This window comes from Chiloscyllium plagiosum, chromosome 3 (assembly GCF_004010195.1).
Source record: "Chiloscyllium plagiosum isolate BGI_BamShark_2017 chromosome 3, ASM401019v2, whole genome shotgun sequence".
Taxonomy (NCBI): domain Eukaryota; kingdom Metazoa; phylum Chordata; class Chondrichthyes; order Orectolobiformes; family Hemiscylliidae; genus Chiloscyllium; species Chiloscyllium plagiosum.
In genome coordinates this window covers 63,052,653-63,079,340 of record NC_057712.1, presented here as the reverse complement: position 1 = coordinate 63,079,340, position 26,688 = coordinate 63,052,653, and the positions used below count along the sequence as shown (strand labels likewise).

Below are 26,688 nucleotides of genomic sequence, written 5' to 3'. Positions count from 1 at the left end.
CCCCTAACTATGGAGTCCCCAATGACTACTGCTCTGCTCCTCTTCCCCTTTCCCTTCTGAGCAGCAGGGACAGACTCTGTGCCAGAGTCCTGTGCCCCACTGCTTTCCCATGGTAAGTCCCCCCCCCCTCCACCCCCCTAACAGTATCCAAAACGGTATACTTATTGTTGAGGGGGGTGGCCACAGGGGATCCCTGCACTGCCTGCCGGTTCCCTTTCCGTCCCCTGACTGGAACCGATTTGCCTTTTTCTTGTACCTTAGGAGTGACTACCTCCCTGTAACTCCTCTCAATAACCCCCTCTGCCTCCCGAATGATCAGAAGTTCATCCAGCTCCAGCTCCAGTTCCCTAACACGGTTTCGAGGAGCTGGATGAATATCATATTCTTCTCTGTTCAGTTTGTGTTTCTAACCTCCTCCACTGATTTATATTTTTAGTTTCTTCACTCCCTAGTCTGTGTTCCTATTTCTTTCCCTCTCAAGTTTATGATCTTCTCTCTCTCCTCACTTCCTAGTTGTGCTGATTTCTATCTACCCTAGTGCAAGTTTCTCGCTTTCTCCCTTTAATTGGTGGTTCACTCTCTCCCCTACCATTTGCTTTTTCTCTCTTCCTCCCTCATTGCTCTTTCAGGACACAGGATATCAAAATTTTTTCATTATCCCCAGTGCGATGATGAAGCTGCATTCCAAATAATGGCAGGAACAGCAAGACTTGGATGATGTGGGTTAGTTCCAAGCCATGAGCTGTTGGACTGTGTATGAGTGAATCAGAAATACAAGGACCATTTTGGTCCAGTCATTAGCACCAGCATGTAAAGAGGCCATCACTGTGGGCTTCACTCAAAGTGGGACTGTTGGTAACCCTGTCTAAACAGGATGGTATACATAACATAGTGTTCTTCTTTCACTTGGTGAAACAGCTTTCAGGGCAAGAAAGTGTTGTGGTGCAGTTTGTAGACAGTACAGAGTTTTTCAGTGGGGGAGGGTTACAGGTACTGAAATCAATGACTGGCATGCAAGGAAACTATTGTTTTACTAGACAGAGTTGAGCTTCTTCATCTATTTCTTGACTTGTGTCTTTCAGATGCTTTGATAGCTCAGGTGATGAATCTGGTATCACAAAGGACCATTCACTTTGATACTTTAACTTCAGTGTCTGTGTGAATTCAGGTCTACCAAACAAGTATAAATTCTCATCTGTAGGTTTAAACTAGCTAGAAGCATTCTTAAACTAAAACATATTTTATCATAACAGCACTTACTTTAATTTCTACCCTGTAATTCATACCTCAAGAATTTTGTAGATTTCTTCAGATATACAAAAATCTAGTTTATACATTCCATTCTTTCCACATCTAATTTTCATGATTCCTGTCTTATTTTCACAGGGGACTTCCACGCAGGTATTGTAATTTGTTATGCCATAAGTTTCGTGAAAGCACGGTATTTCATCATCTGTTTAAACAAAGCAATATTCAGTTTTTTTTCCAAAAGCTACACAATTTAGTTCTTACTGTTCCTTTAAACTATTCTGTACTCATCTATTCTGCACATACTTGATTATTGAGCTACAAATATATGACACAGCATAAAATATGTTCGGAAGTAATGGCGAAATGACATTTATTTCTGTCAATGGGTATTATATAAACATCAAATTGTTTAATTGTAACAGGGATGTATTGAAATGAATGAAGGATAAAAAAGTGAGAAAATGAAAGCAATTCCATCTTACAATAATCAGTAGATGAATCCAGTAATTAACACAAACAGGGATTGTTTTTAAAAACTGGAAGTACTGCAGATGCTGCAAATCAAAAACAAAAACAAAAATTGCTGGAAAAGATCAGCAGGTCTTGCAGTAGCTGTGGAGAGAAATCAGAGTTAATGTTTTGGTTCCAGTGACTCTTCCTCAGAACCCCCACAGGGACAATGTTTAAGACTGGGACTGATTTTAATATAAGGAACATAAATCAGTGGTGCATGTAGTTATCAAGCTTCCTAACAATAGCTACACATTAGGACAAGGTATAAATGACAAGGTAATGGGGGCTTCTAAAAAAGGCATTGAAATAACTTAAGGCAATTTTAAACTTCATTTAGATTGGGGATGAATTAAAATTGGTTAATTGAGTCTTGAGCTATATTATATTTGGGTGAATTTGTTTAAATACTATGTTCTTGGACCGATCAAACTATTTTAGATCCAGTAATGTGCAATGTAGGAATAGGATTAATTAGGACCACAGCATAAGAGAACTTTACATTCACTTTGAAAGTGAAAATTTAGGTCTGAAACCAGTTTGTTACACATAAAAATAAAGCTATTAAAACAACTGGCTAAAGTCAGCTGGAAATAGAAAAAGATATTATGGCAGACAAGCAGTGCTTGACATTTGAAGAGGTGCTTCATAACTCTCAAGAAAGCTATTGTTTAGTGAGAAAGAAAAACTTCAAGACAAGGATGTACCATTCCTAGGTAAGCACAGAAGTTAATTTTTGGGAGCATTCTAGAAACCAATGACAAATGGCTTCAAAATAGGGAGAAATTAAATTAAACAGGCAAGAAATATAAAAACTGACAACAAGTGCTGATATAACGATAGAAAAAGACAGTAGATCAGATGTCCTGCATCATACAGCCTTAAAAGAAGTGGCTGCAGAATTAATAGTATGTCAGTTATAATCTTGCAAAGCTTCATCGATCCTGGAAAGGATGCAGCAGATTAGAAAACAGCACAAAAGAGAAAATCAGAAAGCAGAAATGATAGACAAGTTAGCCAACATCAATCATTGGGAAAATGCTTGAATCCATCATTGTAGAAATGGTAGTAGGGTATGAATTTTGGTTTCATGAAAGGAAAATCATCTTTCATTAATTCATTAGTTTTTTTAAGGATATAAAAATCATCACAGATAGAGAGGAGGCAGTAGCACTAATGTATTTGGCGTGGTATATAAAATGTTTCCACACAAAACAAAAGTGAATGATGTTGGAGGTTATGCAGAGAGGATTGACTAACTGGAAAAGAGAGTTAGAATAAGAGTTATTTTTCGGCTGATAAACCAGCATGGATTGATTGCCACTAAAATCGATGCTGGGGCCTTAACTATTTACAATCTGTATTAATGACTTTGATGAAGGGACAGAGTGCACAGTAATGGATTAACTGCTGATACAAAATAGCTGGGAAATCAAGTTGACAGGAGGATTCAAAGGGCTGGATTTACAAATGTGAACTTGAGTAGCATGGTGTGAATATGATTTAAAAATCACAATCTTGATGTTGCCTCAGGATTCCAACATCTCCAGGAATTTAGAGAGGCAAAAATTGATTAGTGATAGTCAGGAAAATTGTGTCTCACAAACTTGGCTGGGTATTTTGAGGAAGTTACCAAGATTGAGAGCAGAGCAGTAGACGGTGTTTAGATTAGATTCCATTCAGTGTGAAAATAGGCCCATCGGCCCAACAAGTCCACACCAACCCTCCAAAGAACAACCCACCCAGAACCATTCCCCTAACTAATGCACCTAACACTACTGGCAATTTAGCATGGCCAATTCACCTAACTTGCACATCTTTGGACTGTGGGAGGAAACCCACGCAGACACGGGGAGAATGTGCAAACTCCACACAGACAGTTGCCTGAGGCAGAGAATTGAACCCAGGTCCCTGGCGCTGTGAGGCAGCAGTGCTAACCACTGAGCCACCGTGCTGTACTCAGACTTTAGTAAAGCCTTCAAGAAGGTTCCGCAATATCTAAACACTGAACAACAATACTGTTTTATTTTCTTCATTATGTATGTTCATAAACTGCGCAATATAGCAATATAACATTATATTTCTTATTTTAAAACACTACATTTAGTATTAATGTAGTATTGCTGTTTTCTTTCAAATATAGTTTTAAAGTTAGTTAAATGACATTGCTTCTCTACACTGCTTACTGGGGGTCTTCTCATCTTTTTGTGGTCAATAAAGTGGTTTCTCACCTTCAATAGTTAAAATTGAGACTTTCCCGCATTCTATGACAATACAAAATTTCTTACTTTTTATTGTGGACAAATTTAAGGACTTCCTGCCATTCACAACCCAATACATAATATACATAACCCTCCACAACTTTCCAAATTCAGCTTTGTAGCTGCTGGCTTAATTTCAATTATGATTTTGATGGGACAATTAAACAATAATGTTTCCATCTGCTTATAGACTCAGAAGTCTTGCAACTATCTTCTTCTGTAAGTTTGTCTTCTTCATCTTTAAGTTGCCCTTTTGTCACATTAGATCTGCCCCTTGATGTTCTGATACTGTAGAATCTGTATAAACTATGACCCTGGATGTTACTATTATGGCTATACTTCATGGTGTACACTCACTAGGACAGTGATGCTCATAAATGGCAAGTATTCTTTTCTTAATGTCTACCTTTTCAAACCTGGCCCTTTGCACCACTGATTTAAAATTTCTTTCCCCTTATCTAACAAGGATGTTTCAACATTACTCCTTAAGCTCCAAAACATTTGCTTTCCAGCTGAACCTCAAATTGGAACTGTCCCTACAGATCTGTCTTCTCTAAGGACACACAATGACTGTGTTACAAGTTATGAAATTATTACAGAGGATACACATGCTTTTGATGTTCTAACAACTTCTGACAATTAATTGTAATTTGTAACTTATTTGACTTAATTTTCTCGATCATTATTCTCCTAACATTTCTAGATAGCAGGAGTTTGATTTATAAATTCAACATGCAATGAAACCCAATGACTCAAACTACACTGCATCCTAAATAATTGAATTACTTAAAAATATTTATGACTACATAAATTGCCAAAAGTGCTTTAATACCCAACAATACAAATACAAACACCTTATTTAGTTAAGCAGTAAGTACTCCATTTTGACACATATATAACTTTCAACTTTCAATGGCAAAATTATTTTACTATTCAAGAGACTACTTACCCTGTAACCACTCTATTGTGTAATTTGGAGAAAAAGCATTTCTCACATTTTCTCTAACTTTCTCGATATTTTTAGTTAAAGGCTCTTCAGAGATGACTTGATGGAGTACAATTACACTTCCATTGCTAAATTATTGGAGACAAGAAAAGGGAATTAAGTAATCAACTGAAGATGTAATGAAGGCACATATTAATAGAAAGTGGTTCCTATATCTTGTACAGTTTGAAATCGCTCAAAAATAAAGGCTGTATTCTCCTCCATAATCTTCAAATGTGAAATTGGAGACTGACCAGACTGAATCTTCTACCAAAGTGTCAATGGCTAGGATATCAGACCACGGAGTGAAGTTATGGGCCCTGGTACTTCTTTTTCTGGGCCTTTTACATTGCCCTTCCCCCTTCTCAATCCTTAACATAACTTTGAAAGGCAAGCAAACGATATGTCCACAAGGTCTACATGAAGACAGATTAGACAGGATTGCATGGGTTCAGAAAAAAAATGAGATTGGCACATTAATCTGTCCATTGGCATGGCATTAATAATGGCAACAATCATATTGACCAACGTATATGACACATGAACCTCATCAACCTAAACAATGAGATAACTTCTCCTTTCCATTTCTCTCTGGGTCATGGTATAAGATTAAGATGGATATTTTCCATGTTCAACACATGGGGTCATTATTGATTAGAAACTGAACTGTAACAGTCATATAAATATTGTGGTCATTGGCTGGGAAATTTTACAATGAGTAATACATCTCCAGACTCCCCAAAGCCTATCCACTATCTACAAGGCACGAGTCAGGAGTGTGATTGAATACTGTCCACTTACTTCAATGTGTGCAATTCTAACAACACTTCAATGTGTGCAATTCTAACAAGTTTGATGCCATCAGGACACAGTAACCTGTTTGATTGGCATCCCATCCACTATGTACTCCCTCCACATGTGTACACAAATAGCACAACACCTTCCAAGTATCTGACCTTGAAAAACAAGACTAGCAGATGGATGTGCAAGTTTGCCTCCATGATACACATTAACCTAATTTGGAACTATATTGCTGTTCCTTCATTGTCACTGGATCAAAGTCCAGGAATTATCTTCCCGAAAGCACTCCTGCCGTGCCTTCCCCACACGGACTATAATGGCAAGTAATGCTGCCCTAACCAGCATTGTTCATATCCAAGGAAATTTCTTTTTAAAAAAACACCCTCTACTGAGAACTGCTAAATTAGAATCTAATACTACCTGTTTCCATGTTGATTTCCAGTAAACTATACTTTACCACAAGTGACAGAATGCAGCCATCTCAGGCATCGGTCACTGACCCTCCCTGTGATTGACAGAGTTTTTTGACTTGCACATTCATGAATTGAGAATCCAAAAACATTGTCAAAAGTTTGAGCCCTTGATATTTTACAAAATTGGCAACTTCAAAATTGTCATATTTCTCAAATTGCAGAGCAGACATTTGGGATCTTAACAATAGCAATAAAAACATATCATCAAGAATCAAAAATAAAATACAAATGTTTTTATTCATTCATGTGTGCAGCTTCCAGACTCTACTCTATAACTTTGATGTTATATCTTAAAATAAAATGTATCTTATTAAAATTTATTACTTACGTGAATCCTAGAATGTTCACTGTTGCATCACGTTGTACATTTCTGTAGGCTGTTTGCAGCTGCAGAAATGCATAGAAGTTGATTTGAAAAATAACATCAAAAAATACATAAAATGTACATGGGAATTTGGTTATATTACAAAGGAATGCATATAAAAAACACTTTCATATCTATACTCAACAATATGATGACATATTTTGCTATGGCAAGCTGTCTAATATCTGCAATTCAATAGGTTTATCTTTGCATGTTTATTATTTTAAATATTTTACATGCCAAGTTGCAGACAGTTAATTTGATTTACTAACCCTTCAAACAAGGAAACCAAGCATCTGCAATTGAAAAGGAAATAAAAGTTCATGTTCTTAAAATCTTCACCAACAACTAATATCTGACATAATAAGACTCCACTTTTTTTTATTTATTCATGCGATGAGGACATCACTGACTATGGCCTGTCCCACGTGCCCAGGGGGCAGCTAAGGGTCATCCACATTCCTGTGACAGATCAGGTATGGACAGCAGTTTCCCTCCCTAAAGACATGAATGAAACAGGACTTTTTTTCCCTGACAATTGACAATGGATTCATAGACATCATTAGGCTCCTAATTCCACATGTTTATTGAATTCAAATTCCACCATTTGCCACAGAAGGATTTGAACCTGGGTCCCCAGAACATTACTTGGGTTACTGGATTAACATTCTAGCAATAACACTATTAGGTCATCACCTCCCCTTTGTAACACTTCATTTTCATTGCCAGAGAGGTTGATTATTCATAATTAACATGTATCATATTGTTAAAATAGTAATTAGGCTTAAGTAGACAATTCTTAATTGTCTGTGATGTGATTAGTTGGCATTTCAATTGGACCTTCACTCTACTCAATGAATATCAATATTCAAATGGTGAAATGCCGTATTTTGAAAAGCAACAGAAGAACTCAGATAGCCACCTTTGGACATTTGAGCTTAAACACCCACTGTTCCTATGTGAAGAAGTTATTTAAATGTCACTAGCATTGCTTCTATTGCGATAGTAAATTATGATTCAGTAATTCACTATTAATAGCACCCACGCTTTTCATGATTCAATGACATCACAGTTTTGTTGCATTTCAATAAGATTTAGCATTTTAAATCTGCCTATCATATTCAATGAAATTTCATAAAGCTTATAACTTCTCTGATCTTGAAATACAGTATCATTACTGGGCTCTTGAGAATCAACCAATTAACACATCTTGAACTGATTTCAGACTTAGATCAGTTTGGTTGATAAACACACGTCATCCTCAGGAAAGTATTGGCCAAGAAGAGCTGCTGAGATATTGCCTAAAGCCTAGGAGAAGCTTACCAAATACAGGTTGTTCTGCTATAAAGAGTGTTTTATTGATGTGAAACTGCTGTGACACAATTGACGAATTGGAGGCTCTGTTTCTAAAACATGAACTTTTAAAACGTGTGTTACATCACTGACATTTTAAGCACTGTTACTAAAGTGCAAGTTTTGTGTAATGCGGGGTTATAGAAGAACTAACTGTATTTCTCTTGAAATTACATTGACATCAAAATTGTTAACTGCCAATTTGTTTTGTATCCACAGGACATTTATATCATTGATAAAGCCAGTATCTAATTGTTGCTGAGAAGTTATTTTTGAATACAATTTGGTAGTTGACTGAGCAACTTTGCAAGGCAGTTAAGAGTCAACAATGTCAATGGTGGATAAGTTGTTGGAGGAATTCTGAGAGACAAGATTTCGATGCATTTGGAAAGACAAGGATTAATTAGGAGGATAGTCAGCATGGCTTTGTATGTAAGAAATTTGATTGAGTTTTTTGAAGAGGTAACCAAGAAGACAGATGAAGGCAGTGCAGTAAATGTTGTCTACATGAGCTTTAGCTAAGCCTTCAACAAGGTTCTGCATTGTAGACTTGTTAGTAAGGTTAAATCACATGTGATTGAGGGAGAGCTAGGCAACCGAATATAGATGAGGCAATGGCCTAGTGGTATTATCACTTGACTAGCAATTTACAGAGCAAAGTAATGGGGCATCTGGGTTCAAATCCCATCATGGCGGAAGTTGAATTAAATTTTGGGGTGGCATGGTGGCTCAGTGGTTAGCACTGCAGCCTCACAGCACCAGGGATGCAGGTTTGTTTCCAGCCTTGGATGACTGTGTGGAGTTTGCTCATTCTCCCCGTGTCTGCATGGGTTTCCTCCGGTTTCCTCCCACAGTCCAAAGATGTGCAGGTCAGGTGGATTGGTCATGGTAAATTGCTCACAGTGTTAGGTGCATTAGTCAGAAGGAAATGGGTCTGGGTGGGTTACTCTTCGGAGGGTCGGTATGGACTTGTTGGGCCGAAAGGCCTGTTTCCACACTGTAGGGAATCTAGTCTAATCTAAAAGTTAGCTTGATCATAGGAGCAAGAGGATGGTGGTAGAGGGTTGTTGTTCAGACAGGAGGCCTATGACCAGCAGTGTGCCATAAGGATCACGTTTTTCATTTATGTATATGATTTGTATCAGAACATAGGAGGCATGGTTAGTAAGTTTGCAAATTACAGCCAAATTAGTGATATAGTAGAATGCTACCTAAGAGTACAACACGACCTTGATCAACTGGGCCAAGGAATGGCAGATGGAGTTTAATTCCATTAAATGCAAGTTAATACATTTTGCTAAGACAAACAAGGGAAGGATTGACATAGTTAATGGTAGGGCCCTGGAGAATGCTGTCAAACAGAGAGATCAAGGAGTGCAGGTACATAGTTCTTTGGCGTCACCGGTAGACAACATGGTGAAGAAGCTGTTTGGTACACTTGCCTTTATTGATCAAAACACTGAGAATAGTTGGAATGTCGTGTTGTGGGTGTACAAGACATTGGTGAGGCCCCATTTGGAGTACCGCATACAGTTCTGGTTGCACTCCTATAGGAAGGATATTGTTAAACTGGAAAAGGTGCAGAAAAGATTCAGAGGGCTGTTACTATGACTGGAAGGTTTGAGTTATAAGCAGAGGCTTGGTAGGCTGGAGAGTAGGAGATTGAGGAGTGACCTTATAGAGGTTTATGAAATCATAACAGGCATTGTTAAGGTTAATAGCCAAGGTCTTTTCCCAAGGTAGGGAAGTCCAAAATTAGACAACATAGATTTAAAGTGAGAGAGGAAAGATTTAAAAGGAATCTGTGGGCAATATTTTAAAAACTGAGTGTGGTTTGTTTATGGAACAAGCTACCAGAAGAAGTGACAGAGGCTGGGACAATTGTAACATTTCTAAAAAACATTTGGGCAGGTAGGAAAGTTTTAGAGGGACATAGGTTTGGAGTCAAATGTCAACTGGTTGAGTGAGTGCATTGATTTTCAACATTAAAGCATATTAGAGAACCAGAATTTTTCAGATTATATTCCCTACAGTGTGGAAACAGGCCCTTCGGCCCAACTAAACCACTCCGACCTTCCGAAGAGTAACCCACCCCCCTCTGATTAATGTACCTAACAACTATGGACAATTTAGCATAGCCAATTCTAAGACCTGCACATCTTTGGAATGTGGGAGGAAACCAGAGCACCCAGAGGAGACCCATGCAGACACAGGGAGAATGTGCAAACTCTACACAGACAGTTGCCCAAGGCTAGAATCAAACCTACGACACTGGCGCTGTGCCCATGCCACCCAAGATGGCACCTCATTGTTTCATGGTTACCCTTGTTGATACAATTGTTTTATTCCAGATTCTTATTTAATTAATTGAATTTAAATTTTCCAACTGTCGCAGTGCAGTTTACTTGTTCTGTAAAAAAAGAACTTTGGTAATGCACCCCAATGAGCCAATGAAAACTTTCACTAAATAATCAAAAGAGCACAGCCACAGGAGGAATCATTGCAAGAAAACTTCACTACCAATTATGAAGAAAATTAGCTCTGGATTGTAACATATTCTCTCTTATGATTCAATTATCCATTATATTCATAACCTAATCAAAACAGGAAAGATATGATGGGTAAATAAAACAACAAAGACTTGGGTGGTTTGTATGCTTAAACCAAAAGATGCAGAACATTTAATGTGAACCTTCCAAAGTAGCACGTCAGGCTCACTGGTATTGTTAAAATACACAGTACATTCTTTTATTTAAATATTATTTTAAAATCACTGTAAGTCTATATTAAGTTGCCATATACTAGAAATTTGTGGTAACATTTTTCCTGGTAATATTTAAAATGGGAAGCCACATTGAAAATGTTACAATGGGAAAATAATATAAAAGTTGTTACTGGCACAAATAGTGAATTAATGATCTGATTACCTCAAAATACACTGTTGCAAAACGTTCCAATTACCCTAGTGTTCAAGATTAGATACTAAACCAAACTTTACTTCTCTCAGAAAGATGAGATAGTGTACCATGACAGGACTACATTTTTTCCTATTTGATAAGCTTTTGAATTTGTTTTAAGATCGACATTAATAATATCATTTCAAGATACCAGCAGTGTCTTCAACTAGATTTTCTGTTATTCATTCCTGAAAGGTAATGTTACCCATCTTTATAGAATTGTTGAAAAAAATACTTTTTAAATTTGTAATGTGATTCATTCAGTTACATACCAACCCCTGGAATGTTCTTGAGTGACTTTTAAACAAGGTTGAGGAGGCCTGGCTTAGTTCATCTGTGAAGGTCAGGTTGAAGATTCTGAACGCAAAGTTTTTTCCTTACACAAAAATACAAGTGTTAATTATAAATAAATGCTGTTGCTTGCTTTAAGGCACTTTGTTTTACTAACATATTATAGTCACACTATAATCCAATATCTCTCAAATAATTGAGAAAATTGTTTTCAGAAGAATTAAACATAAGACTGAGACTTTCATAGATGAACAAATATTTAATAATATGTATATGAAACAAAAAGAATCAGGCTAATTTCTAATAACTGCTTAGTGTGAAATCAGGGTAATTTGCACCCAGCTATTGGGAATGCCCATAGATTTCCAAGCAGATGACTGTTGTACTTTTGCAAATCTGGTTGAGCAATATTGGAATGTCATATTGATTCAATTATTGGGTGATTACAGAACACTGAATGTCAAAGGGATTTAGGTGTACTGTACATGAATCACAAATATCAATATTCAGTCACTGCAAGTGATCAGAAAGGAAAATGGAATGTAATCTTATATTGAAAGGAGAATGGAATATAATAATAATAGGGGTGTTTTGTTACTTTGCCAAATAGATGCCACTATGTTTAGACTACTAAGTACTATTTTGATTGCCTCATTTAAGGATTTAAAAATAGTTCAGAGAAGATTCACTCAACAAGGTTACTATTCTACAAGAAGCTGAACTGGATTAACTATGTAAATACTGTAGCTACAAAAGAAGGTAAGAGGCCAGCATTTCTATGCTGAACAACGTCCTCCTGTAATTCTGTGGCAAGTAACAGATTGTGATAATTCTGTCACAATCAACAAGTGTAATTTATTGTTAGTAAAAGGAAAAACATTGTTTAACATACTTAAGTTACTTTGCAAGGTTGTTGTTGCTGCTGCTGTTGTTGCTGCTGCTGTTGGTGTTGTAGATGTGGACACAGTGCTTGGTGTGGGGGTTGTCACCACGTATGTGGGCTCGCAGTATGTCCCTTCTATTGGTTCACCTCTGATGCAGTCACACCTCTGACCCTCTGTGACATTCTCACAGCAGGACTTGTATTTACTACAAAATGTTGAGTTCCAAGTAAATCCATTCTCACACATGCACTGAGTTTCATTGTTCATAATCTGACAAACTGGTGAAGAGCAAAATGTAATTAAAGCATTTCCAATAATCTGTGATAGAGTTATGAGTTTATGTAGTGCCACTTCAAATGTGCTACAACAGATTATATTGATTCCATGGTCACAGAAAGTAGTTCCCCTCAAGAACATTGAAGAAACCATGACGATAGCATTGTGCGGTGCTCCTTTGCCCCAAAGAAATGGCGTTGTTTCAACATATTTCTGCTCCATGGTTTACATGTATAGAGGAAACTATTTTCCTCTGCTTGGTAATGGAACATACATTTAATAAAGCTAACAAATTAATGATCAACTTTACGTAAGTTCTATCTAACTCAAAATTCATGGAAAAATAAACTTAGTTTTACTAAATATTATATGTCTAACAAAATGGAAATAGAATAATTATTTGCCCAAATTTATGCTTAAAATTAGTTGTTTCATTATTGCTTTCACTGCATGGAGTGAACAAGCAAAAATATGTATTAATTTACTAACTTTTATTTATAGTGCTGCTTTATATAATAGAAATGGATATACAGGATTCCCATTTAATGCAGATAATGAACATTGACCTAGATTCTGTGGTTGTAATGACCTTAAAACGTTTAGCTTTTACCATTGTTACACAACCAGAAATTAGGAATAGGCAATTTAGCTCATCAATTTTGTTCCATCATTCAGCTACATAGCTGATTTGTAGATAAATTCTTTGTAGCACCATTGCTAAGGATATTTTAATATTTTCAGAGACCAAAGTTCAATTAATCTCTAATTTACAACTAACAATTAATCAATTGTCATTTGCAGAACAGTGTTCTAACCTCTAGTTCTAATTTTTCAAATGTGCCTTCTTGTCTAGTTTTCAACACTGAAAACAGCTACCATCTATCCATTCAATGATTGTTCTTTTCTCAATTTGCTGAGAACTTCAATCAATTTACTCCTTAACATTCTAAATTCCACAAACATGGACATTAGTTTGTGCAAACTCTCTTGTTAAAATAGTTTTTAGAATAGCAGTGGGCAGTCTGGTAAATCCATACTGTAGTCTCTCATTTAATAAATGCAGTGCCCCAAACTGCACACAGCGTAGTCTAAACAGAGTTTTGTATACATGAAAGATGACTTGATCTGTATTCTTGTCACTACTTGTAAAGGCCAGAATTGTGTTAGCCTTCTCACAATAGCTTGATGAGCTGTGTATCAGGATCTCTGCAGCTCTTTCAGTGTGCACTAGTTTTACCTTTTCATCATTTAGAAAATACCTTGTTTAATGCATTTTACTGTCAGCCATGACTCAGCTGGTCACTGTTGTGCCTCTGAATCAGGGAATATAGACTTATGTTTCACACTAGGAAACGAGCCTCCCAAAAAAAAATCAAGATTTCTATTTGAGTGGAGAGTAGAGGGGGTTCTGTGCTGCATTTTGCATGACCAATTATCACAAGGCTCCTTTTACTCTCTGAGGTGGAAGTGAAAAACAAAACACTATTATGAAGAAAAGCAGGGGAGTTATTCCCACTACCCTAGTCAATATTTACTTTTCAATCAACATGCAAACCAATTATTGATTCAGGCACGGACAAAACAGTTGAATTCCAGATGTGGTGTGGGAGTGACTGCCCTTGATACCGTGGTACAATTTGACTGAGTGTGGCTCTTGCAAAGTCAATGTCTATACACAGAGGAACCTCGATTATCCGAATGACATGGGCGATAATATTTTGTTGGATAATCGAATGCTTGGATAATCGAATACCGGATAACACCATTTAGCCAAGCATTGGGACCTTGTGATCATCCGGATAATCTGAAATTCAGATAATCGAATGCTGAATAATCAAGGTTGTTCTGTAATAGCCTATATGCCTTAGGAGGAGGAGGAAGTGATTTAAACCCTTGAATCTTCTCCATCCTTTGATCATAATTGTTCTGATTTTGACTTCTACTTTGCAGTCTACTTTGACTTTGTTGAAAATCAAGAGTGTATCCAACTCAGCCTTAAAAATATTTATTGACCCTGCACCTATGCAGCATCATAAGGATTTCTTTTTCTTTTCGCCATTACACCCGTTGGAAGATTAATGAGAGTGATCAAAGGTGCCCTGGCTCCTACATTTGTACCAGAGCTCAAGTCCTTCATTGTGCTGGTGAATTATTGAGGATAATTCATACATAACCTGGCCTCCATCCTGACGCACTTACATTTGCCATTGAAAAAGTGTCAACCTTAGAACTGGTCTTGTAGTCAAGACATAGCCTTTAGGGAAGTAAAGAGGTGGGTAGCATCATCTAAGGTGTTGGCACACTCCATCCCAAGCGAGATGTTGTGCTGACGAATAAATTTGATGCTTCCCTGTATGGTATCAGGGTATGGTGGCTCACTGATGGTCCAACAGAGAGGAGCATCTGATAGCTTATGCTTCCTGGACTTTGGCAGATGACGAATGAAGATACACTCAGGTAGAGAAGGAAGATTTGGCTGTCATGTCTGGTTTGAGGATGTTCCAGCAATACCTTTATGTATGTAAATTTGTAATAGTAATGGACCACAAACATCCGTCAGGTCTTCTTAAAGTGGACAGGGCCATGCCGCCCATAGCTTCAGGTTGAAGTCAGCAGTGACTCTTTTCCTGAATGTGTACAAGTACAAATTGGAACAATGTCCAAGAGGCCAAGTGGTAAATGTGGATGCCTTAATCCAGATCCCACTGGCAGATACACCATTAGGGGTGGGGTCCCACTGGAAGACTCTGTTCTAGGTTTAAACTGTCTGGATACCCTTCCGGTCACTGCTGACAATATCAGACTGTGGACACAAAAAGATGCCATCATAGCAAAACTAAAGCACCTGATGCTGATGGGGGAAACAAAATGGCCATCACAACCAAAAGGCCTATCACAGACTTGAAACCTTTCTGGAGCTGGTTAGACTAGATCACTATAGAGGATGACATTTTATTATGGGGAGCAAGATTGATTGTCCAAAGTAGAGTTTCCTGCCAGATACTGGCTGAACTCTACCAGGGTCATCTTAGGGTTTCCAAAATGAAGATGCTGGTGAGAAGTTATGTCCGGTAGTAAGTACTGGATGCTGATAGCCACATTGTTGGGGCAGTGCCCAAAGTGCCAATTACCGCCATCAGCTCCCCCAACATTTATGGGAATGGTCAAGTAAACACTGGACTCGGTTATACATCAACTATTCCAGTCCTTTCATAGGCTGCATGTTTTTAGTGATTGTGGACGCCCATTCAAAGTAGTTGGATGTGCTTAGAATTTATTTGTCAAACACAAGGATTATGATTGATAAGTTGCGAGCATCTTTTGCAATACATCGACTCGTGGAGGTGCTGGTCACAGACAACAGGCCATCATTTGAGTTATTTCCGGAAGTCAAATGGTAATCAACATGTAGGGACAGCTCCGTACCATCCATCATCCATTGGTCTGGCAGAAACAGCAGTCTAAATTTTGAAGGCAGTCTTAAAGAAACACCCTACAGCTTCATTTGATATCAAACTGTCCTGTTTGATTGTCGGATCACTCCTCACTCAACTAAAGGAACAGCTCCAGCAGAGTTGTTGATGGGGAGAAGACTCTACACCAAGTTAAATGTTCCCCTACTTTGAGGACTGGGGGTTTGAGGGTAGGGGCGTGGTCAACATGAGGTACATGACGTACACAGATTGAGTGAATGAGGTGGTCCTGAACATGTATGTGGACCACATGAAAGCTGCTACCTCGCAAACAAGGCAGGAGCAAAACATACCCAGCTCCTCATAACATCCAGCAAGACTATCAGAACCCATGGATTTTTCCCATCTACCTAGCATCAAAGAGGACGAGATGGATACGGCAGATGTCGCAGTCTGAAGAAGATGAATTTTGGCCAATATGCTCCAGGTGCGAGAGGCAGACTACAGACCAGCGTGAGAGGAGCTAGATCTGATGTGAAACTGCCACAGGAGAAGCTACAGGAAAAACAACGGTCCTATGTCCCAGGACCTAGAGGGCGAGGGATATAGTGATCGGACCAATGTCAGCCAGGTAGATCTCACTGACTATGAGTTCCCTGATTTAGGCTGTTAATCTGGTCCAGTTAGGGAGCTGTGGCTGACAAATATAAACAGGAGTGTCAAAGGTCCTGCTCACTCTAGGAACTAGCTGGGTCAGTGTCATGTACTATAAATAAAGTTTGACTTGGTGACGGGATGCCGGCCTATGTAATTTATAAAATCTCAAGTTTGCATAAATATTAATCTGAAAATGTGTTGCTGGAAAAGCGCAGCAGGTCAGGTAGCATCCAAGGAACAGGAGAATCGACGTTTCGGGCATAAGCCCTTCTTCAGGCCTGAAGAAGGGCTTATGCCCGAAACGTCGATTCTCCTGTTCCTTGGATGCTGCCTGACCTGCTGCGCTTTTCCAGCAACACATTTTCAGCTCTGATCTCCAGCATCTGCAGCCCTCACTTTCTCCCCATAAATATTAATCTGTTTGGGTCACTGTGTAGACCAGATCGTAAAATAATGTCTGATTTCATATTATGTCCATATATCATGCATTGTGTGAACAGCTTGCTGCAGCCTGTGGAAGCACGGGGAACAAGGCAATGCATTCTGCTGACATCATTCTCCTTCATGGTTAAACATCCCTTTTATTTCCCTGGCCTCTGTGTCCAAAATGATAATGCAAATGAAGTGGTCAGTGATGTCTGGGCCAGTAAGGTATACAGCACAGAGGAAGCCAATATATTAGGATCGCAAGGAATGAGGGAGCCCGTAAGTCTGTGTATATAGTACTGGTCATCATACTTATAGAGGTATGTTAATACTCTGGAAGTGGTTCAGAGAGGGTTTAGCAGACTGATCCTGAAATGAGCCGATTGCCACATGAGGAGAGGCAGGACAGATTTAAACTGCTTCCTTTGGAGTTCAGGAAGACAGAAGTGACTTAGATGGAACATATAAGATCCTGAGGGGATTTGACAAGGTAGGTGCAGAAAGGATGGTTCCACTTATTGGAGAATGTAAAACTAGGGGTCATAGTTTAAAAATAAGTGGCTTCCCATTTTAGGCAGATGAGGAAAATCAATTTTCAGTGTTGAGTGTCTTTGGAATGCCCTTCCTCAAAAGGCAGTGGATACAGAATCTTTAAATATTTTTACGACAGAGGTTAGATTCTTGATTACCAAGGGGATAAAAGATTATCAAGGATAAACAGGCATATAGAGTTGGGGTGAAAATCTGATCAGTCATGATCTTATTGAATAGTGGAACAGGCTCAAAGGGCTAAGTGGCCTATTCTTTGTCCCTGTTCATATGAAAACTAATGAAATCAAAGAATTATGAAGGTAGTTGGGAAATAACGTTAAGGTAGATGACAGCGATTATCTAACTGAATCGTGGAGCAGGCTCAAGGGCCTATTCCTAAACTTATGTTCATGCATTTCTCCTTTAAGCGGTGAACCAGCTCTAAGATCTACAAGCCCCAAGCTACAAGCTAAATCACTTGGCACTCAAAAACATGTTTATTACTATTTGTACATTACCACATTGTAATGAGTTGACAGCACAAAGTTCATGCCATCTTTACGTCAGAAGGAATGGATGAGGTTTAATTATATATCAAAACCTCTACATGCTTTCTGAGCACAAAATTTGATTGCCTGAAAGTATTATGTGATTCCACTTTATGGGAATTGTCAGGAGCAAGGGACTCCTATGTCATGAGTATCTGCTAATAGTACCTCTTCATCTGAATGAGGAGAACATGAGGTCAGGTAGATCATTAGTTGCTGTTGCCCAAAAGAGTGTTTGGAGGAACAGACTGACAAGATGACCCATTTTCTTCTGTGTGTATAGGAGGAAGTGGTTCAGAGAGGGTTTAGCAGACTAATCCTTTGGAGGCTTCACTCAGTCCCTGAGCCATGCTGAAACCTGTTACCACATATCAGCTGTGGCACTCCATATCTTCAATGGAAGTGGGCAAAGAAGCCCAGTCTTTGAGGAAAATTGAATCTAATCAGCACTTGAGTGCTCAGCTTATCTTGTCTGGTTCTGCAGAATGCTCAGTAGTGGCACAGATGCAATTTATCAGTGGCTTCTGATATACAGGCAGACAACAATCAGTGGGACTAAATGTCAGTTGCTGTGTACAATGTGCTGCCTTTTTCAACCAATACCAAGATGATCTTCCACCCTACCTGTCTGGCCCCAGCACATTAAATGTATTATAATCAGACAAAACTGTGTGGAAAAGCCAGGCTTTCACATGGACATTTCTTAAGCGCTCCATCATTGAATGCTCCTTCTCACCTTTTGGTCAATATAGTCTTCATAATCTTTAAATGTAACATCACAGATTAAAAACATAAATGCTAAAAATACTCAGCATGTCTGGCAGCAACTGTAGTGAGAGAAACAGTTAATATTTCCAGTCTCTGAACCTTGATCAGAACAAAATAACTTTGAAAATATGACAGTAACTATTACTTTACCCACTAACCATTGCCTGCATTAGGTTTGAGCCAGTGAAAGGGGGACAATGGGGAAAAATTGCAAAAGGGATGGTCTGTGATAGTAGGAAGACAATGAGGTTAAATGATCATGGGCTTTGTGGCTAAGTTCAAAGGGCGTGATAACGGACAAGAAAGGAGAGACGTGTTAGATAAAGTGTGAATGACAGGATCCCAAATCACTGTCTCCTGCAAGCAAAGGAAGTGAGAGAACCCAACCAGCAACTAAGGGGAAGCAAAATGGTTATGATCAAAAATGTGAAACTCCATACTGAGTCCAAACTGCTGTAAATTGCTTGTTAAAAAGATAATCTGCTGTTCCTGATGCTTCAGTTGAGGTTTTTTGGAAAACTGTAGCAGGCCAAGGACTGAGGTCAGACTTGAGCAAAGGTAGAGAGTTGAAATGATAGATAGCATACGTAAATTTCTGTTTAAACTTGAATAGTTTGGAGCCTTGGGTAGTCAGATGGGAGAGATAAAGGAGCAGTTGTTGCATCTTCTGCTTTTGCATAGTAAAGTACTGAAAGAAATGAAGGAACAATTTGAGGTGATTGAGGAGTGGACGAAGATATTATGGGAGGAACACCTTGGAACCATCTCTACAACTTAAGACTCCACTTGCCAACCAATCAGCAATCTACTCTCATGCAGTGCAAATGTTAGTTTTCCCCTTCAGTTGGTATGCTTGCAAAAAAAAATGGCATAATGTATTTTTTGATAATTCTCAGATTCTGTGTATCAGTTAGCTCAGTTGCTGAACAGTTGGTTTGCCATGCAGAATGATGCCAAGAGCAAGGGTTCAATTCCTGCATCAGCTTTGTTTTCCCTGAAGAATCCTCTCTCTGATGGGAGAGCAGCCCTATGATCCTCTGGGACTATAACAACTTGGCATTTACTACCAGACAACTTTCTGCAACAATAAAAATGTCATGTGAGAAACAGCAACTTTTTGTACTAAATAAAATTTTGCCATATTGCAGTTAACTAGAGGTATATTTTAACATTACATAACATACGCTATTTTTACAATTGCCTTATATTGTATAAGAGTTTTGATAGATTCCAAGTACTCACCTGTTGTTGGGATGATGTTGTGAATATTAATTGTGCTGAATTCAAATTGCAAATTAATGGGATACACTGTATGTTCCAATAAATATTTCAGATCACTATCACTAATTTCAGCTTCTGTTTTCTCTAGTACAATGTCCAGCTTGTATCCCAATTGTTGATAAACTGTGAAATACAACAAACAGATATAATTAGTTTGATGCCAAAAAAAACCTAATAGCTCGATTTACCCATAAACAGCTAAATTTGATTAATAATTTTGAATCATCATGCCCAAAATGTCAGTTGGAACGAAGTTGATAACACCCATGAAAACTGGATATATTTAAACAGGGAACAAACAAAAAGATCATAAACGAGTCAAGCAGACTCATGAAAGGGAATTTGTATCTGACTAATTTTTTTATGAGTTTTTTGAGCAAGTTGCAACCAGAGTGGATGGAGGGGAACAGTAGATCTGTTGTATTTGGAATTCTAGAAGGTATTCATCAAGGTACCAATAAAAGGTTAAGTTATAAGAGCCCATGGTGTTGGAGGTAACATATTGGCATGGGCAGAGAATTGGCTAATGAGCAGGAAGCAGCAAGAGGGTATAAAGGGGATCTTTTTCAGGTTGGCGACCTATGACCAGTGGTGCTCCACAGGGATCAGTGCTGAAAGCACAACTGTTTACAACCTATATTAATGACTTGGAGAAAGGAAGCCAACGTACTCTCGCTACATTAGGTAGAAACGTAGGTTGCAAGGATACAAACAACTTACAGAGAGATACTAGTTAAGTCTGTGGGCAAAACATTGGCAAATGGGGTTTAATGTGGTAAAGCACAAAGCTGTTCATTTTGGACAGGAGAAAAAAGAACAGAATATATTTTAAATGGGAATAAAACTGTAGAAAGTTGCATTGCAAAGGAACTTGGACTCAGCAAGTCTGGTTGCAGCTGTGGAGAGAAAGCAAAGTTAATGTTTCAGGTCCGGCGATCCTTCTTCAGAACATTTGTATGCTAGCTGTGTACTAGCTTTCTGTATTTCATGCACAAATATTCTCAAGTCCTTTCTTACTTATGCATCACACAGAAAGGTAGCACACAGGTGCAGCAAGTAACCAGCAAGTGTCATGGAATGTTGGCCCTTATTTCAAGGGGTTTGGAGAAGAAGAGGAGGGAAGTTTTACTGCAACTGTACAAGATGCTGGTGAGACTATATCTGGAGTTCTGTGAGAAGTTTTGAAGAAAAAATGTTATTTCAGTGGAGGCAGTTCAGTGAAGTTTCACAGGGTGATCACCAATATTGTCTTAAGAACAAAATTAAACAGGTTGGGAAACTACTAATTAGATTTTAGGAAAATGAGAGTGATCTCATTTAAACATGTAGGATTCTTGAAAGGTTTGACAGGGTAAATATTGAGAGGCTATTTCATCTCATGGGAGAGTCTAGGATTAGAGGGCATAGTCTCAGAAGAGAGAAAGTGAGGACTGCAGATGCTGAACATCAGAGTTGAAAAGTGTGGCACTGGAAAAGCACAGCAGGTCAGGCAGCATTCGAGGAGCAGGAGAGTCGACGTTTCATGCATTCGCCCTTCATCAGGAATGTGGGGAGGCGTGGGTGGGGTGGTGCTGAGAGATAAATAGGGTGGGGGAAAGGTAGCTGGGAAGGCAATAGGTACATGCAGGTTGAGGGGTGATGGTGATAGGTCGGAGGGGAGGGTGGAGGGGATAGGTGGGTCAGAAGAATGGACAGGTAGGAGAGTTCAAGAGGGTGGTGCTTAGTTGGAGGGCTGGAACTGGAATGAGGTGGGAGGAGGAGACATTGATGCCATGTGGTTGGAGGGTCCCAAGGCAGAAGATGAGGTGTTCTTTCTCCAGGCGTCGGATGGCTTGGATTTGTCGGTGGAGGAGGACCAGGACTTGCATGTCCTTGGCAGAGTGGGAGGGGGAGTAGAAGTGGCCGGCCACAGAGTGGTGGGGTTGTTTGGTGTGTGTGTCCCAGAGATGTTCCCTGAAATGTTCGAGAGTTGTGTCCTGGATCCTGAATGCAGAGGAGACCACATCGAGAGCAACGGACACAGTAGATGAGGTGTTTGAATGTGGAGGAAAATTTCTGCTGAATGTGAAAGGATCCTTTAGGGCCTGGAGCAGAGGTGACAGGGGGAGGTGTGGGCACAGGTTTTACAACTGTTGCAGTGGCAAGGGATGGTGCTGGGAGTGGAGGGTAGTTTTGTGGGGGTGTGGGCCTAATGAGGGAGTCGCAGAGGGAATGGTCTCTGTGGAGTGCTGAGAAATACATCTTTGGTGGTGGGGTCTGATTGAAGGTGGGGGAAATGGTGGAGAATAATGCCCTGTATCTGGAGATGAATGGGGTGAAAGGTGAGGACCGGGGTGGGGGGGGGGGGGGGGGGGAGGTTCTATCCTTGTTGCGTTTGGAGGGGTGGGGTTCAAAGGTGAAAGTGTGGGAAGTGGAGGAGATGCACTGGAGCCTCCTCTCTGACCTATACCTTCATCTACCTATTACATTCCCAGCCATGTTTCCAAGAGTCCCACACCCTCCCATTTATTTCTCAGCTCCCTTAGGCCTCCCTCCACATTCCTGAAGAAGAACTTATGATCGAAATGTTAACTCTCTTGCTCCTCGGATACTGCCTGACTGGCTGTGCTTATCCAGCACCACACGTTTTGACCCCATCTACTGTGCCCGTTGCTCTCGATGTGATCTCCACTACATTGGGAAGAGAGGGTGCCAACTCATAGAATGTTTCAGGGAACATCTCTGGGACACACACAACAAACAACCCCATCGCCCAGTGGCCAACTACTTCAACTCCGCTTCCCACTCTACCAAGGACATGCAAGTCCTGGGCCTCCTCCACTACCAAATCCAAGCTACCTGACACCTGGAGGAAGAACGCCTCATCTTCTGCCTTGGGATCCTCCAACCACACGGCATCAACGTCGACTTCACCAGTTTCCTCACCTCTCCTTCCCCACCTCATCCCAGATCCAACCCTCCAATTTAGCACTGCCTTCTTGACCTGTCCAGCTTCCTTCCTATCTATCCGCTCCACCCTCCCCTTCGACCTGTCACCATCACCCCACACCTGTATGTACCCATCGCTTTCCCAGCGAACTTCCTCCCCCCTCCCCCCCAATTCCTGATGAAGGGCTTATACCCGAAACATTGACTCTCCTGCTCCTCAGATGCTGCCTGACCTGCTGTGCTTTTCCAACACCACACTTTTCGACCACAATCTTAGAAGAACCAGTTTTAGAGTGAGATGAGGAATTTCTTCTCTCAGAGAGGGTTCAGAAGGAATTTCTTTAGAACTCCTTGCCACAGAGAGCAGTCAGGGTAGAGTCCTTGTGTATACTTCAGACTCAGATAGATAAATACTTGGTCAGTAGAGGAATCTAGGGTTTTGGAGAAGGGACAGAAAAGTGAGTGTGAGAATTGTTGGATCAGCCATCATCTAATTTTTTGGCGGAGCAGGTTTGAGGGGCTGAACTGTCTACTCCTGTTCCTACTTCTTATGGTATCATTGGTCCTTCTTGCTGAAAACTCACTGTGCTCTTTAACACTTTCTCAAAGTTGGCCATATCGACACTGATCTCTCATGTAAATAATTTCACCAGTTTAACTCTGAGTCTTAAACCATAATGGGAGACTTTGTTCCTCCAACTAATAATGGGATGCAGCATTGCATTTCACCCTTCCATTAATTTAACCTAACACTGGGATAATGTCATTCAAAGAGCTGGCTAGTTTTACGCCAGTTTTGCACAATGGAATGTGACTCCTTGTATTCTACTTCCAAGGTAACAAACATCACGTAGCTGCATGAATAAAGTGAGTGAGTTACAGCTGATTTTCCTACTTTCATTTCTCCTATGATATGATGACAGATCAAAATCACAATTCCTTATGGACAAATTGAAGGTTTAATGCTAACGTTTTTTGTTAAAGAGGTCTGAGACAGCCAAAAGATGACTGTTGGTGTACATTCAGTGACTGTTTCATAGAGTCCTGTGTTGACCAATGGATGTCATGCCTGCTTAGTGTCAGGGAAACTTCAAATAGAAACTTAAAAGGAAGAGATGACGAGAGGCTGACTACCCACCCTCTCTCAGCAGGAAGCAGTCTCCTGCATACTTGTCTATGCTTTACCTTTAAACCTGTGCTTTACATCAGGATTTTTAAAAAAGCTACAACCCCTGAACTGTGTGCTTAGTTGTCTAATAAACTAGTGTGCTGTGAAGTGTGTGCTGGACTGGTATATGAAAATAGGCTGGATCAGTCGGGGCTATATTCATTGGAATTTAGAAGAATGGGTTGGCGGGGAGGGGAGGAATTTTCTATAAAATTCTAACAGGATTGGAGGAGTTAAACACAGAAAGGATGTTCCAAATGACCAGGGATCCACAGCCAGGGTCACAGTCTAAATTAACCACTTAGGAATGAGACAAGGGGAAATTTCTTCAGAGAATTGATTCTGTGGAATTCTCTGCCACTAAAATCAGTCGAGGCCAAAGAATTGAATGTTTTCAAAAACAAGACAGATATAGTTTTTAGGGCTAAGAGGATCAAAGGGGGTGGAGAGGGGGAGTGGGAACACGATACTGAGTAGGATGATTGGCCATGATCATATTGATTAGTGGAGCAGGATTAAAGGGCCTACTCCTGCTCTTACTTTTTATACTTCTTTTTTACTGCACTTATCCATATTCACTATAAATCTTTATGAATTCTAGTCACTATCAACAAAATCCTCCTCGTTTCCTAAAATTAAATTCAGCATGCTCCCTCTCTTGTAGTGCTTTCTCATTGCTGGTTTACAAAGCTCTCCTAAGTATATTTTAAGAAGGTTGCCTCCTCTATGACTTTCGCACTTTATTTATCCCAGTTAATATTGGGATGTTGAAATCCCCAATTATAACACTGTCATTTTTATACCTCTGAAACTTGCCGACATATCTATCGTTCTATCTCTCTCTGACTGGCTGGGGGTCTATCGAACAACCCAGCAAAATGATTCCCCCTTTTTGTTTTTTTAAGTTCTATCCATATGGCCTCAGTTGAGGATGTGCTTAAGAGACCATTTCTCTTTACTGCAATAAGTGACTCCCCGATCAAGTTGTGTTACACCCTCTCCTCTTTTACACCTCTCTATCTCGCTATATTCTACACTTCAGAATATAGAGTTGTCAATCCTGCCCTTCCCTCATTCATATCTTCATTATAGCAATGTCATCACATCCTCAAGTGTTAATCAAAACTCCCAACTCATCTGCCTTACTCACAAGACTCTTTGCAGTAAAAGAAATGCCACCCAGCCTTGCCATGCTCCCTTGTCCTTCTAGAGTCCCACTCCCGACTGTGACTCCACTTCTGTCTCATCCCCCTAATTAATTAGTTTAAACACCTACCAACTACATTGACAACCCCTCCTTTCCAATAATGATATTGGTCCCATCCTGGTCATTTGCAATCCTTCAGACTTGTACAAGTCCTATCATCCCAAGAAATGAATCCTTTTGATCTAGGAATTGAAAGCCCTCCCTCATGCATCAACTCTTCTGCATTGCATTTATCTGTCCTATCCAGCTAACCAATGGCACCAGAACTAATGCAGAAATTACATCATTTGAAGTCCTGCTGCTTAACCTGCTTGCCTAGCTCTGCATGCATAGCTCTGGAAGCTTGTGGATGTGCAGTCAATTGGAGTGCCTGGTATCAGCAGGTACTGTGTTCAATAATAAGCACAGATGCAGCCTCATTGCTCTCATACAGCAGTACTGCTTCCCAAATATTTCGTGACATGCACTGGTTGAAAAACCACAGTCCGAGAGAAGCCACTCACCATCCTGGAGTCATGTCTGAAGCCATAGGAATGTCTGTCTGCACCCCTCACTACTGAATCTCTGACCAATCTGGCTGTCCCTCTCTTTCTGTTCAGCAAACCAGGCTTTGGCTGCATTCCCTGCAGGAACTGTGACACTCTCACCATTTTCCAACATTGCATCTCACTCAAGAGGAGATATTCCCTCTGGGGCATTCTAGACTACCTGGTTTCCACCCTTCTTCTGACTGACAGTCACCAATTTCCTCTCTGCCTTTCTGTTAAATTGACTATTTCTAAAACATAAAATCATTTGTTCTGGGAGTATGTTTCCACTGAAAAGGGATCCTCTTTAAATTAATGTTGCTATGCCTAACTGAGGGTGTGGGGATCCAGTTCATCTTTTCTCACCTGGAACTTAATCATTTGTACGATCTAGTCTGGAACCATAAATTGGGGAATCAGAACAGGTAACAATTGTGTCCTGTGGGATTTATATTCAGCCCTATTACATAAGTCACAACTTACTACTTGAATAACATGGACTCTTGTTTTCCATCTATCACGTATCCACTTGATTCTTGACAAAGAATTGATATTTGATTATAACCCAGAGCATTACGATTTCCTTTATATTTGCATGTCACTTTGACTGGAAGTGGAGATATTTAGATGGTTGGTGGCACCATGGTAATGCTAACTTCTTAACGTCTGACTCTGACCCTGACTGCAGCTGCTAGGATCTGCACCTTGCTGAAATTGAGTGGTCTTTCCCTAAAGACTCATGAAAAGAACTTCCTGGCAATTTGTGGCACCTATTTATTATTTCAATAGCCTCATTGCAGGCCCATTTCTGGAACAACTTATTGCCTT

The 26,688-nt window shown here is 39.8% G+C and overlaps 1 protein-coding gene across 2 annotated transcripts in view; it reads right to left on the bottom strand.

Annotated features, from left to right (window-relative positions):
- LOC122548642 (adhesion G-protein coupled receptor F1-like) overlaps positions 1-26,688 on the bottom strand; it is a 77,318-nt gene that overhangs the window by 30,058 nt on the left and 20,572 nt on the right. For both annotated transcript variants that reach the window (XM_043687476.1, XM_043687477.1), the window contains exons 4-9: positions 19,992-20,153; positions 12,139-12,408; positions 11,228-11,331; positions 6,610-6,668; positions 4,972-5,096; positions 1,287-1,453 (exon numbers count right to left, since the gene is read on the bottom strand). In XM_043687476.1, coding sequence (XP_043543411.1) covers positions 1,287-1,453; positions 4,972-5,096; positions 6,610-6,668; positions 11,228-11,331; positions 12,139-12,408; positions 19,992-20,153 — 887 coding nt within the window. The remainder of the gene's footprint in view (positions 1-1,286; positions 1,454-4,971; positions 5,097-6,609; positions 6,669-11,227; positions 11,332-12,138; positions 12,409-19,991; positions 20,154-26,688) is intronic.